Here is a 15,794-nt window from a genome sequence, read left to right as displayed (position 1 = left end):
TCCTCATCATCATGACTGGCGTAGGCTTGTACAACCTTCATTCTATACCTCCTATTCAGCTTCATTACGACGACTGCTACCCTCTCATTAATGCTGTAGAATTCATCAATGTTGCCCGCTATGTCCTTATGGACTAGAAATCCTACTCCGAATTCTCTCCTATCTGGAAGACCTCTGTAGCAGAGGATGTGGCCGTTAGTCAGCACTGTATAAGCCTGACCAGTTCTTCTCACCCCTCACTAATGCCAATAATATCCCAGGCAATACCTGATAATTCTTCAAATAGCCCTGCTAAGCTAGCCTCACTCGATAGGGTTCGCGTGTTGAACGTTGCCAGGTTCAGTTTCCATTGGCCGCCTGTCCGGACCCAGAGATTCTTAGCACTCTCTGCCGCGTCGCTGGGCTGACCGCCACCTTGGTCACGTGCTCCGCAGCCGCTGGGGACTGAGGGCCATGGGTAAATTGCAGGAGTCATTAGGAAGGTAGCGGCCGAATACTGGACCAGGGAGGCCAATTCCTGTCCTGGTGAGGGAGTGACTTTGTTGAAGCTTAGTGGGCCTTCCTAATTTGGTTGCACCTTGACTAGTATAGCCCCACTAGCTCACGGCGATTTCTTATTTTTTTTTTTGCCGGTGTCAGGCGCCACTCCATGCCTAAAAATGTAGTGGACTGGAGGAGGATTCGGACTTACGACCTTCAGATTACAATACTAAAAAAAATTTTTTTCAATAAATAGAACAGAACATTACCCTAAATAAATTGTCATTGAAATATCATATGCGGCACAAATGCTACGAACTGTCTGTTTGTACTCTACATCCGTTATTAACACACGTAATAGTGCCACTCGGAGCCTCGTTGACTTCACGGATGTATTATCAGACTCGCTCTCACTTTGCGGTCAAAACTCTTGCATGCAACCAGTTAATTGGCATGTCGCTGTCTCGAAACTATGCCATACTGTGAGACCAAGACATTTTTGGCGCCCATTAATCGGCATGTTGCTATCCCGAAACTATATGCCGCACCGCGAGACCACGACGTTTTTGGCGCCCGTTAATCGGCGTGTCGATGACTCGAAACTATACCACTCCGTGACACTGCCCCCCACTTTCAGAATATTACAACAAAATATTCACTAGCACAAGAGGCATTTTCAGGGGAAAAAAAAATTTAATCGAACAGAACACTACACGTCTACGCATCCAACACCAAAATCTTTCAACTTAACTTCAGAATGACCCTAAATAATTGATAATGGAAATGTCATATGTTCGTACTCTATACATCCGTTATTAACGCACGTAATAGTGCCACTGAGAGCCTCGTTGACTTCACGGATGTACTATCAGACTCGCTCTCACTTTGCGGTCAAAACTCTCACGTGCAACTCGCGCATTAAAGAAACAAAAACAAAAAACTTGCTCAAATTACGCGTTCAAGACTACAAGAAGATTCACACTTATTTATAAGTACTTCCACGCACTAAATGCAACTCAAATGTTGCCGTCTTCTAAATACACGTGCGAGACATGCACAGCCTTAGACATACCCTTACATAATACGTCAAAGAGAAAAGAAATCTGTATTACTGTACTGTAAATGTATTAGTAAAAATTAGTAAATGTATTACTGTAAATCTGTACCATTACTAAAAGCGATCCGCACAGTCTGTTTCTAAGGCACGATAATCTCTACGTGCGTGCGGGAACAACCATCCAGCGATTTCTAAAATCAGCTGAAGTAGACTGCAGAATAACCAGTATCTAACCTGATATAGCATTATTTTCAGAACTCGCAAAATCTGAAAAGAAAGTCTTAGTTTAACGGAAGCTCACGTGAACTATCTGCATATCTCTGCAGAAAAAAAACACTGACGCTATCCTTTCTCGAGTGTTCAGCTGTCACGTTTTCCTGAAAGCAAACATCAAATTAACTCGAAAATTTATCTGCCTCTAACACGATCAGAAGAGACCAACACTGCCCTCTGCCTAACAGAATGTTCCTGAACTCAAAGTTGTTCCAAAGTATCCTCAAAGAAATGAATAGAGCGAGTTTGTTACAACTTTGTTACATAGCAATAATTAGTCTCCTTTAGCCCCTCATTTCTACCACTCACAATTTAGTTATGCCCCGGAAATTATGCAATTTAACGTGAATGTAAAAGACTTAACTGGTCTAAAGAAACGTTACGAGGCCAGCATGCAGCTCGTCCGAAAACCAAAAAAACAATCGAGCTGCAATTTCCTTTCTCAACAAGTCCTCCCCAAATCGTAGAAGAATGTATACATGTACTACCCACAATTCCCATGGCAACTGAACAATATCAGTGCCACATTTTCATTGAGTAATCCTTGCATGTAACTCTGTGACACTATATTGTCTCATGTTTTTGGGCCAGGTCCATGGCTAATTAAGTTACCATTAGATGGGCCGGGTTGCTACACATAAAGCTTGACTTCAGCACCGCAGGTTATGTGCACATTGTTTGAACACCACAGAAAACGTTTACCAAAATGTTGTGCAAAACACTGACAGTCTTACTGTACATGCTACTGCACTAGCTATAGCTGCCACTGTTTTCCAACTACAATTTTTTTGTCTTGTGCACAAAGGCAGTTGAATAGTGATTATCTCAAACTAGAACTACAATCAACTTGTCAGCCATAATGTCAGTCAGCTACACACAAAAAGGTTAAGGGTAAATGTGAAACTGCAGTGGTTTAAACTTACATGTTCAAAAATTGGCCACCTTCAGTACCCTGTGAAATGCAATGCTTAATCTGCTTGGCTATGCAACTAATTAAATATCTAAACGTAATCAAGTACCACATATTACTGAAATTTTGTATCCTGTATTGCACAAACTTTCTTATGCAAATATATTTTATGACAATATCATAGCTTCTTATAGATTTGCAATTCCAGCTTATAGCCATGTTAGTACAATATTAACTGCACAATCTTTAGAAAGGGAATAAATATCTGTACAGAATGTCCTCCTAGCAGAAGCAAGATAGGCAGTGCACCATTATACAAAGAAACTGCCTCCATCGTTTTTAATGATTTCTTATAAGCACCAGTATGTCATTGGATAAGCTGTGATGCATGTATTTATGAAGAAAACTTGTGTAGTTGAGAGACTAAGCAGATAAGGGTACATACTTGAGGAAGCCTACACTGTGCCGACCCTCTATGTTCTAGTTTCAATCAAATAAACATGAAGTAAGGCATGTTGTTGGGCTAGTCTGTTCATAGATTTAGCAAAATATTTAAACTTCGCAAAATACTTAAACTGCGCGAAGAAGACAGGACGTGAACAGAAACATAGACACACACACAAAGCGCAGTGTGTGCGTCTATATTCATGTCCTGTCTTTTCACGCAGTTTAAATATTTTGCTGAAATAAACATGGTTCTTCAATTCAGGGCCGAGATATTGTAACAATTCTATTCCAATGTCATTCCTTATCACACTTCACTGGTGAGAGCAGGGCTCTGCCTGCATTTATCAGCAAAATCACCTAGCCATGAGCGGTGGATAACTCGGGCATAGAATCAAGCAGAGGGAATCGCTACATTATGCCGACCCAGAATTCTTTTTTTTTTCAAGCGAAGCTTGTATACCCTAGCCTATGCGAGCAATGTAACGCAAAAACTATCATCATGGGCAATGGCTCGAGTGTCGTCTTCTTCCACAGCAGGCACATTGGCGCCATTCGGCGCAACCGCCTGAACGTGCTCGTGCCATTGCTCCCGCATTCGTCGTCATCGTCTTCTTCCACAGCTGGCTCCGTTGCCACTTATATCATTCCAACGTAGATTTTCCCTTCTCTTGTGTCGTCGCAATGGGAAGGCCGCGTTTACAGGGGTATGAGCCATTCATTGTGAATGTAACCACTACTATAAGATGTACGTGTGTAGATTTGACATTCAGAAATGACATGTGTGACATCGAAATGACCGAACTCCTAGCAGTATAGCACAGCCATCACAAGGCTACTCTGCTCACTTTCACAAAATTGACCGGTTAAGTTTCCGATGTTCAATAAACATGTGCTTCACTGCCAAATTGTCTTCATTGATGTCACCTGTATCCACACAATGCATATCTCGTCAATCACAAGGGCACACTCCAGTAAACATAATGTCAATGGCAAAGGGGATGGTTAGGTATACAAAGAGACAAGCTTCGCTTATCATGCATCTTCACAGAGTAGAAGGGCCAACAATTTTTTTTATTTACTTATTTGCCAGAGAAACTTTATGAAAAGTAAAACAATTTAGTTCCTTGATTTCATGATTATTGTCCAGTAGAATGTGACACAATCTGGCACTGTGATCCAAATTAAATTAGTGTGAGCACAGCCATCATATGAAAGAGACATGACAAAGCACTCAATTTCAATTTACATCTTTATTGCACAACACAGGCACTTAGATAGGAAGCATGTGTACAGCAACTGCTAAAACAACCACAATCACCAGCGCAACAAAACATATAATTAATATTCACCATTAAAAACAACAGACATACAGATGCACTCTGACTGCATCTCATCTTAGATAGCTGACGTGTGTATACGCCAGCTCTTCCTCACAATATTAGCTTCATAAAGCAAGGAAACATGTTCACCATTTACATTGGTACGGCACATGAGATCCAGATCGATTTGACAAGGGCAGCCACACACCCAACTAGGCAGCCATTTGTAGACTGGCCTGTCTGGCCAACATATTTGCCAAAAGTTAATAGAATCACGGAGGCATGAACTGCAGATGGCAAGTTCCGTGCCACCCCCCCCCCCCCCCCCCAATTTGTTTTTGATCTCAGATTTTTGTTTTACCAGTTGAGACACTTGTGTACAACTTTTACAGCATTACGTATGGGGAGGGGAATGAGGGGGGGGGGGGGGTGAGGTAAAGGGGAGTGCAGTAAATAGATAAGTACCTGTGATGTGGACATTATAAAGATGCTAGTACTGAGTTAGTGCAGTAATGTGTCTCTTTCATGTGATGGTTGCATTTGCGCTAATTCCCTATGAACATGCCACCAGCTTCTGACGAGTCTCACTGGAGACCGACATTTCTACCAAGACATCACAGCCATAGTGTAGCAGTTCCAAAAGGAAGCCCTCTTACGAAAACGGTTATCAATAACTGAGAGAAACATGCAAGATGAAAGCAACAAAAACTAGTAACTACTAAAATCAGGCAAACTGAAAAGATGCAAGATAGAATGAAAATGCCATTAGGTTTAAGACCAGCAGAACATCAGCCTTTATGCAAGCAAGCTGACAGGGGAGATGACAAATAGATGAGCAAGCACAGAAAAGGAAGATAGTGGCTCTGTCAAAACATGCAGCTACGTACTGGGTACCACAAGTCACTTGGTGCAAAAGCATTACTCACACCTTTCAGAATGAATACAGTGTAGACCACTTATAAGGTAAGTCGCCGGAGTTGTGAATATCTGCACTATAAGCGGTACCTCACTATAACCAAAACAACAATTTTCAAGCCCTGCACGTATGCAAAACATGTAGACCAAGCAGCCGCGCATATCCGAGAATCGAAGCGTGCGACTGGGAGTTTTGCATCCGTTTAAATTTACAAACGTTGAGAGGTTAATGTCCAAGTACCCACGATCTCCGCATGAAGCAGACAAATTAATAATTAAAGAAAAGTCTCAGTTTCGCCCGAAAGGCGAAGCATCAATTGCGATAGCAAATTAGTAGAGAGCTTTAAGGAGTAGGGATAGTAGTTTTATCTGCTGCATAAACTTGACACATTCGCTTACTAACTGAATTAACAAGCGTGGTGTCAACATACACAAGCAAACATGAATAGACTCGATGACCACAGACAACCACTGTCAAAACGCGGGCGTGGGGAAATGCGGCCGCCGCAGCGAGCGCAGGTTTGTGCGGTCTATCGGAAACTGAGCGGCGTAAGCACAGCGCATACAAAGGTCAGAGCCGTGTGGAGATGGCTTTCAAGATACGGGGCGCGCGACAACACCGACAGCCGGCACAGGCGCGAACGCATTTGTTGGCAGAGTAGAAGTCACCCCCTCCCTAACCTCCCGTGCTGCCTTCCCGCTTTGCTCCTTTCGCGTGGGAGATTGCGTTGCCAGTTCCCCTTGCGCCCGGTTGCAAGATACGCATTTGGTGACGCAGCACAGAGTCGCCCCCCCTCCCTCCCATACCCCTACGGTCTTTCGCGCGATAGAAGTCGTGTTTGCTCTCCGCTGTGCGTTCGCTCTCTGTGAAGGCGCGCGCGGCGACAATTTTATCGCCCTTGGACTCGTGCTCCACGTCTCATGCTCCTCCTCCGCATCGCCCTAGTTGATCTCCTCTCCCATCGGTGGGCGCACCTCGTTGAGAAGCGTGCTCGCAACCGCCCTTGTCGGCGAGATTTTCCCGCGGAAGCCGTATTATAACCGGTATTTCATCTCACACGGCTGCACTGTAAGCCATATGCGTATACATGGAGTGCTATGAGAAAATTAACGGGAGTCTGAAAAGACCGTACTATATCCGGTCCTGCACTATGAGCGGTTACGTTATAAGTGGTCTATACTGTACATAGTAGGCAAATGAAGTGTACAAGTGGATATAGATCGTGCAGTGGCAAATAAACACTTGCGTAGTCAGTGGCTGTAATTCGTGCAATTTTGAGATACACATGCACTGCAGCACTTTTATCTTATTCTGCATATAGCATGGATAGGTACTAGAGGTGTGGGAACATTTTTTTAAACTTTCAAATAACGAATCAAATATTGTCCTATTCAATTCAGTCCACGAATCAAATAGTCGTTATTCGATCAAGTCCTTGAATTGCATAACCACTATATGAAAATACAAATATTTTAAGAATACTTTCCGAAAACATTGTCATTGACTGTACACGATCAAACATGAAATTGAAGCAACAATGGGATATTTTTCATCCCACCTACAGTGGATATAATGTACTAGAGCATGCTACATTGCTCAGTCAGTCAGACTGTTCTGGCTAGACACGATGACTCGCAATAAAATATTGTTTAGACACGGCATTCCCCAATGCATATTGCTTAGTACAACATATTTATAGATGCAGCACCTGTGTCCTGTCAGCAGATTAAAACAAAATATATTTCAGTACAACATACTTTATACAACAGTGACACCATCTGCCACAACAATTTGAACTAAAGAAAAAGTCCCCCCCCCCCCCCCTTTGCCATTGACACAGATGACACACGGGTCTGGTTGGGATGGCATACTTGGATATTAATTGGTCCACAAGATGGTTACCTTTATAAACTCATAATGCATGAACAGGTAATCTCTTAAGAGCTCTAAGTTTGCGAACAATCTGCTTAGTTGTTCCTAATGCTCCCTTTGAGGTTATATTAAATCACGCATTACAATGTGCAGTGCAATGACAAACTTTCTATAGTTGCAACTATCAGGACTTTAAAAGTGTTTGATATTAAAGGTGAAAAGGTTTTACATTACTCACAACTATTCAATATCTGATTTTACTGGATTAGCTTCTGGCAATATTATATTCACATTCTATTTGTTTCTGGCACTACTCGATTCGTATTCAATTGAGTCTCAAAAACTACCATTCGCACACCCCTAATAGGTACTGCACAGTGTTAAGGCTGAAAGATCCTCATTTTGGAATACAAGGACAACTACGCTAATATATAGATTATTTTACTGAAGAATTCAAGTGCTGCCATCTTATGGTGATAATTCTGCTGTTTTCTATATTAAGAACCACATGCATGATAGAGTTGGACGGATGCCCATGATAATTTGGTGTCACTGTGCACCAAACTGAGAAAATGCTTGTGTAACAGCTTCAGATGGCAGCACCCTTGAACCAAATCTAAAGTCATCTATACCATGTGGTAGCACTGCATATTCATATAGCTCTTGAACCACAGGCAAGACCAAATGGGAGTGTAACCGCAACAAAACTGTACCAAGTGTGAGCAGCATCAACCACTAGATTCCCACGTCCTGCAGGCATACTTGTATTGGTCAGATAGGGCATTGCTTAAACATAGTTAAAGGAGAATAATTACAATATACACACAGATTACCAATCTCATCGTGCTGCCAATTTCAAGATGATTCTTTTGTATATGCATAATGATACATCGGCTTGAGAATCAATGGAAGCATTTCTCGCTCAAAAGGTTTGTGGATGTTATTTAGAGCAAGGTGAATTTTTGAGGAACATGCCTAACTGTGCTTTGTTGTCCACATATCACTGCATTTTTAAAGATTGTATTTTCTCAATTTTGCTGACATTTACTACTGCGAAATTGATGTTTTAATTTGAAAATAGTACTGGCTGCATTTATAAAATGTTTCTTCAAATAAAATTTTAGTTGGAAGGAAGTGTTGGGGTGTCCTTTCCCTTCGTCTAATCAGTCACATGACCGTTGACCTATCGATCCTGGGCCGGTATTTTGTAGTGATGCCTTTAAAGTAATAATGCCTTTTCGCGCTTCTCGCGCTTTGTCAGTGGTCAGAGCGACGGTCCGCTCACGATATCAATGTTGATAACGCGAGCGGACCGTCGCTCTGACCACTGACAAAGCGCGGTAAGCGCGAAAAGGCATTATTTAAAGGCATCACTACAAAATACCGGCCCTGACCAACTTGCCAAATGTCACCATTACTATGTGACTTTAAAGAGACACTAAAGAGAAAAATGATTGAGCTGTATTAATAAATTATTGTTCTATAACACCAAAAAAATCCACTTTAATCATGAAAAGAGGCTTGATAAGCCAGAAAAGAGGCAACAGGAAAAGACCAGTGGCAACGCCACCTTGAAGTTCCTGCACCAACTCGCCGCATCTACTCAGGCCTTGTTAATTTTTTATTGGCAGAGATGGACTGCATTGTACTCTAAATGAGCCCAAGAATGAACTTAGCAAGTTTCGAGAACTTTCACTGCACCACAACAGCCCAGATACAAGAAAATACTTCGAAATCCACGTCATCACACTGACATAATGGTGGTGAGGTTCCTATGCGAAAAAAAAAAAAAATTGAAGCTCTATCTCAATCTTGTTTTATAATAATCAACGAATTACCACAAAATTAACTAAAATAGTTTTTAATACATACGTTATCAGTCTAAACCCATCTAGTGTTTCTCTTTAGTGTCCCTATCTTGATGCAGAAAATGCTCCACTTGTTTGCTTTCCATTTCTTAGACAAAGTACTCTCACCACCACTTTTTAGAAGTGATTGGGCTACCAAAGTACCAAACAAAAAAAGTGAGTAGGTAAGCTTCCCAAAGGTTGAGTACAATGCACCCCTCACCCCCCCCCCCCCCCCCACCTCAACCTTGATACATTTTCATGTAGTAGTTATACAGGGTGTTTTATTTTATCGTTGACAGAATTTTTAAATATCATCCATTACATATAGCACAATTCTACTTCTATTCTCAGAGGCAGACATTACTTGCATAAAAAATGAAAGTGAATATTTGACTAATTAAACATTTTTGCTAATCACTGTTTAAACTGATTACATCACATATTGCCATCTACAAATTCTAGTCCGCGATTTTTAAACTCGTAACCACTTGCAACGAATTCTGAGGATGACACTAGTTACAAGAAATGCATTTAGAAAGTTTGCATCAAAATGCATAGGTGTTCCAGTAAATTCCAGCTTCGATAAAAAAGAAAGTGGCACGATTGTGCATTTTTATGACAAGTTTGACTATGCTCATCTCAAAAATAGTGCTAGTTTGAAATTCGTTCCAAGTGGATGTGCGCTTGAAATCACTGGCTTAAATTCGTGAATTTGCAATATGTGTGCTAAAGTAATTAGTTGAAAAGTCAAATAGTGAACACTTTTTAATAAGTCAATTATGTGTATTCAATTACAGTGTAAGTAATGTATAGTTTTTTGATTATTCAAACTCAATAAGTAGATTTGTGCTAAAGGCCACAGGAAATTTGTGAAAATTCTGTTAACATTAATATAAAACACCCTGTATATAGTAAACAGTGCACAGCCAAAAAGTCATATGTAAAATAAAACAAGAACTTGTATTTGAAAAAGTTAAGATTTGCCTTTCTTCTTTGTCACGCCACTTCACCTACTAAGTTGACTTTACTGAACTTACCATCAATAAATATTATATCAAATTGATGTGCCACTGTGAAAATACGGTACAAGCTCCCACAACGCAACATGTCCCGTCTGTAATTGGCTAAGTGTAGTCAACGACTCATAATAAGGTGAACTACATTTCCTTTGAACATGAAAGGAAACACAGTTTGGCCAATGTTATCAGATTTTCCTACAGAAAAACAGACTGAAACTGCCTTTTCATATCGCTTTGCTGGAGCTTTTTATGTGTGGTTGCCTCTCCGTGTGGACAACTGTCAAAAAGCAGGTAGTAGCACCCAGCAGAGCATGACCCCCCCAAGATCATCAGTGCAAGTACACCTCTCCAAGATGTTAATAATCTCACTGGAGCATCAACTGACCTGACTGTCAGCACCATGTTGCAGAGGACAGCTATATATGAAAGTAATAACGGCAGGCGAGTACACACAGAGCCTACTCATGTGTGAGTATCGTCTGCTGGGCTATTTTGCTAAGCAGCTAAGCACACGTGTTTGTGCATTTACAGTGGCTACAATCATCATCATCAGCCTATTTTATGTCCACTGCAGGACGAAGGCCTCTCCCTGCGATCTCCAATTACCCCTGTCTTGCGCTAGCGTATTCCAACTTGCGCCTGAAAATTTCCTAACTTCATCATCCCATCTGGTTTTCTGCCGACCTCGACTGCGCTTCCCTTCTCTTGGTATCCATTCTGTAACCCTAATGGTCCACCGGTTATCCATCCTACGCATTACATGGCCTGCCCAGCTCCATTTCTTGCGCTTAATGTCAACTAGAATATCGGCTATCTACATTTTTTCTTTGATCCACACTGCTCTCTTCCCATCTCTTAACGTTAGGCCTAACATTTTTCGTTCCAACGCTCTTTGTACGATCCTTAACTTGTTCTCGAGCTTCTTTGTTAACCTCCAAGTATCTTCCCCATATGTTAGCACCGGTAGAATGCAATCATTGTACACTTTTCTTTTCAACGACAGTGGTAATCTCCCAGTCAGGATTTGGTAATACCTGCCATATGTACTCCAGCCCAATTTTATTCTTCTATAAACTTATTTCTCATGACCAGGGTCCCCTGTGAGTAATTGAACTAGATAAACGTACTCCTTTACAGACTCTAGAGGCTGACTGGCGATCCTTAATTCTTGTTCCCTTGCCAGGCTATTAAACATTATCTTTGTCTTCTGCATATTAATCTTCAACCCCACTCTTACACTTTCTCGGTTAAGGGCCTCAATCATTTGCTATAGTTCGTCCCCATTGTTGCTGAATAGGACAATGTCATCTGAAAACCGAAGGTTGCCGAGACATTCGCCGCTGATTCTCACTCCTAAGCCTTCCCAGTCTAAGAGCTTGAATACTTCTAAGCAAGCAGTGAATAGCATTGGAGAGATTGTCTCCTTGCCTGTCCCCTTTCTTGATAGGCAACTTTCCAGTTTTCTTGTGCAGAACCAAGGTTGCTGTGCAATGCTTGTAGATATTTGCCAATATATTCACGTATGCATCCTGTACTCCTTGGTTGCGTAATGCCTCTATGACTGCTGATAATCTCTACTGAATCAAATGCTTTTTCATAATCTATGAAAACCATATACAGAGGTTGATTGTACTCCGCAGATTTCTGTATTACCTGGTTGATGATATGGATATGATCCATCCTAGAATATCCCTTCCTGAAGCCAGCCTGTTCTCTTGGTTGGCTGAAGTCAAGTGTTGTCCTGATTCTATTTGAAATTACCTTAGTGAATATTTTATACAATAGTGAAAGCAAGCTAATGAGTCTATAATTCTTTAATTCTTTAACATCTCCCTTCTTATGGATGAGTATAATGCTGGCGTTCTTCCAGCTTTCTGGTACACTTGAAGTCGTGAGGCATTGCGTATAAAGGGCTGCAAGCTTTCCAAGTATGATATCTCCTCCATCCTTGATTAAATCGACTGTTATTCCATCTTCTCCAGCAGCTTTTCCCCTGGTCATGTCTTTCAAGGCCCTTCTAACTTCATTGCTAGTTATAGAAGGGGCCTCTGTATCCTGTTCATCACTACTTCGAATGAAAGTAGCTTGGCTGCTTTGGGAACTGTACAGTTCAGTATAGAATTCTTCCGCTGCTTTTACTATGTCATCGAAATTGCTGATGATATTACCATGCTTATCTTTCAGTGCATACATTTTGCCTTGTCCTATGCCTAGTTTTCTTCTGATTTCGTGCTGTGTCCATATTTTACTGCTTCCTCAATCTTTTCCACATTATAATTTCGGATATCCCTTACTTTCTTCTTGTTGATCAGTTTCGACAGTTCAGCGAATTCTATCTGATCTCTCGAGTTTGACATTTTCATGTTTTGTCGTTTCTTTATTAGGTCCTTTGTTTCTTGGGAGAGCTTACCGACTGGTTGCCTTGGTGCCTTACCTCCCACTTCAATTGCTGCTTCTGAGATCAATCTAGTTATGGTTTCATTCATTACCTCTATGTTGTCTTCATCTTCCTGTTCTAAAGCTGCATATTTGGTTGCGAGCACCAGCCTGAATTGGTCTGCTTTTACCCTTACTGCCTCTAGGTTGGCTTGTTTCCTCCCCCTTGACTAATTTCTCTCTTTCTCTTTTCAAATTGAGAGAAATCCTAGACCTCACTAACCTATGGTCACTGCACTTTACCTTACCTAACACTTCTACATCCTGCACTATGCTTGGATCGGCAGAGAGTATGAAATCTATTTCATTCCTTGTTTCTCCATTAGGGCTTTTCCAGGTCCACTTCCTGTTGCTGCGCTTCCTGAAGAAGGTATTCATTATTCGGAGCCTATTCCTTTCCGCGAATTCTACCAACATCTCTCCTCTTGCATTCCTAGAATCGATGCCGTAGTTGCCAATTGCTTGCTCACCAGCCTGCTTTTTCCCCACTTTTGCATTGAAGTCGTCCATGACTACAGTATACTGAGTTTGCACCTTTCTCATTGCTAATTCAACATCTTCATAAAACTGTTCTATTTCTTCATCATCGTGACTAGAGGTTGGGGCGTAGGCTTGTACTACCTTCATTTTGTGCCTCCTATTCAGCTTTATTACGACGACTGCTACCCTCTCATTAATGCTGTAGAATTCATCAATGTTGCCCGCTATATTGTTATGGACTAGAAATCCTACCCCGGATTCTCTCTTATCTGGAAGACCTCTGTAGCAGAGGACGTGGCCGTTAGTCAGCACTGTGTAAGCCTCACCAGTTCTTCTAACCCTCACTAAGGCCAATAATATCCCAGGCAATGCCTGACAATTCTTCAAATAGTCCTGCTAAGCTAGCCTCACTTGATAGGGTGCGCGTGTTGAGCGTTGCTAGGTTCAGTTTCCATTGGCGGCCTGTCCGGACACAGAGATTCTTAGCACCCTCTGCCGCGTAGCAGGTCTGACCGCCACCTTGGTCAGGTGCTCCGCAGCCACTGGGGCCTGAGGGCCATGGGTTAATTGGCTACAATAAACCGTTGCAAATTATAGACAGCACAGGCTATGCCTATGCTAACAGATGATGCTCGGACATTAAGATGCTCTGTGCACAAGCGCCGACCCTCACTACTTTTGCAGGTACGCTCCGTGACCGCTTTCCGTTACTTTTGAAGGTGCACTTCACTGAACAATGTGCGAGTCAACGCTATACCGAGTTTATTAAAATATTGAAGAGCTTTAAATAAGAGACCCGATTTGTTGTAAGAGTTCTGTGGCCCCTTCGGTCACAATTTTCTTCGCATTCAAGTCATCCCTTAGCATAAAGCAACACTGCCAAGTTTCTACAACACCATCAGAAGGGTTTCCAACAACTCAAATTCATTCATTGTCTGCCTGTGTGTCCATGCACCACGCAGCAGGCCCTTAGCTGCTTTGAATGACGCCCAGACATTGCACTCGAGCCAATTTGCTATTCGAACACCATACGCCTACACTCAACTTCACGAAGTCGGAGACAATCTGTTCCTCCAATTATCTTCTATGGTTTTCACCATCATAAAGAGTTGCAAACATTGTGCCCCATTTTTAAACATGGTCAAATACACAAAGTAATGCACAAAGGTTTTAAATCAAATCTCAATAAGGAATGCCGCAATCAAATTACCTGAGCATGTCCTGCACATACACCAGCCTCATCTTCAAGTACAAACGTGGTGGTCTGGTGAAGAAATGTGCAAGTCTGCAGAAACACTCTGGATGGAGAATCCTCAGCCAGGCTTACAAGCAATGTCAGCTGTAATTCCTGGTTAGGCATCAGCCGAAAGGCGATTGCTGGTATACAGTCCACAATTTCTCGGCATGATATCTTGACTTTTCTTTTGTCTCCCACAAGAAAATCCCTGCAAATGAATTCAGGAGGTGGCTTGAGGTCGAATTTTCGCTGATTAACAAAAACACTCTATCATTGTCTTGTATTTATTCATTCACTCTTAAATTACTTTAAATAAACCGCTAAAGAAATAAACATCGTCATCATCTGTGGCGTCATTATTATTATAATTACTAGACATTTTTACTAGACAAACAGAAAATTGCATGTTATGCAAAGTGCTTGCAGAGATCCTGGGTGCGCTACTGGTTGCATATATGTCTGGGTGATTCCATAGCTACTTTCAGTAACTTAAATATTTAGACAGAAGGGGCCACGTTCATTGTATCCCAACAGTTTGCTTTTCTTGCAAGTACTACATTCGCTTTCATCGGCCAGTCCATCGACCAGTTTCGCAAGATTGATAGATGGAAAACTTACTCGTGCTCCCAGAGGTAGTACTTTAGAAATTCTACAAAATGTTTCTTTGTTTCCAAATGAGTTCGCTCGGCTTCATGACTGTTGCAGCTGTATTTGCATAGTTGGCACGTATAGCGGGGCTCGTTCATTGTCGCTTGTTGAGCCAAAGTTTCGCTTTCAACTTGACATGAAATTGATAAATGTTCTTGAAGACGGAAGGAGGCGTTGAGGTGCCAGGATGTCACACATACGACCGTCAAAAGCACTAGCGAGTCTCTCAACCACTTGCCGCTGTGGCTGCACGCAGATTGACACACTACGCCCAGTTCGCTCAACCGCCTGCAGCTGTAGATTGTCACATACTACGCGAAGTTCGCTGCAGCACCAGAAAAACAGCTTGCATGCTCGTCAAACTTCTTATGCTAGCCATTGCAACTAACCCAAGAGGGCCTTCCACGTTAACATAAACGTAAGCCAGCACGCCGGCACGATCCGGACGTCGTGGTCGGTTCTAAGTTCCCTAGATGAAACAACTTTTTTTTTTTTTTTTTTTTTTTTTTTTATCTAGGGACCTTATGGGTGTTCTGTGCCTTAGTCGGTTCCTACAGCTACAGTGGCTAGACTGTACTACAGCACATTCAAGTCCCATATCTTTTCACGGAGGCCGTATCCACAGGAGACTGATCCTCGTTTTCATTGGTCGGTTGAGGTGAGGTGAGGTGAAATGAACTTTATTTGGTCCTGAAGAACCCCGATCGAAAGTATCCTCGAAACGTCATTTTCTAGGGAATTCTCCGCTTCAAGGAACAGGGAAAAATGGCCACAGAGGGCGAAAAATCAACCGCGGAGCGTTCCAGCATAACAAGTGGACCTACTGTAAATTGGTCGCATACTTTAGTTT

The 15,794-nt window shown here is 42.0% G+C and overlaps 1 protein-coding gene across 1 annotated transcript in view; it reads right to left on the bottom strand.

Annotated features, from left to right (window-relative positions):
* The window catches only part of LOC119436835 (putative helicase mov-10-B.1), a 99,664-nt gene extending 84,279 nt beyond the window's left edge, over nt 1–15,385 (bottom strand). The window contains exons 1-2 of the mRNA XM_037703825.2: nt 14,915–15,385; nt 14,270–14,504 (exon numbers count right to left, since the gene is read on the bottom strand). Of these exons, the coding sequence (XP_037559753.1) occupies nt 14,270–14,504; nt 14,915–15,042 (363 nt within the window). The 5' untranslated portion in view covers nt 15,043–15,385. The remainder of the gene's footprint in view (nt 1–14,269; nt 14,505–14,914) is intronic.
* Nucleotides 15,386–15,794: the final 409 nt, after the last annotated feature.

Source organism: Dermacentor silvarum, chromosome 1, assembly GCF_013339745.2.
Source record: "Dermacentor silvarum isolate Dsil-2018 chromosome 1, BIME_Dsil_1.4, whole genome shotgun sequence".
Lineage (NCBI taxonomy): Eukaryota > Metazoa > Arthropoda > Arachnida > Ixodida > Ixodidae > Dermacentor > Dermacentor silvarum.
The sequence above is the reverse complement of the archived record's forward strand: the minus strand, read 5'-3'. Positions and strand labels throughout refer to the sequence as shown.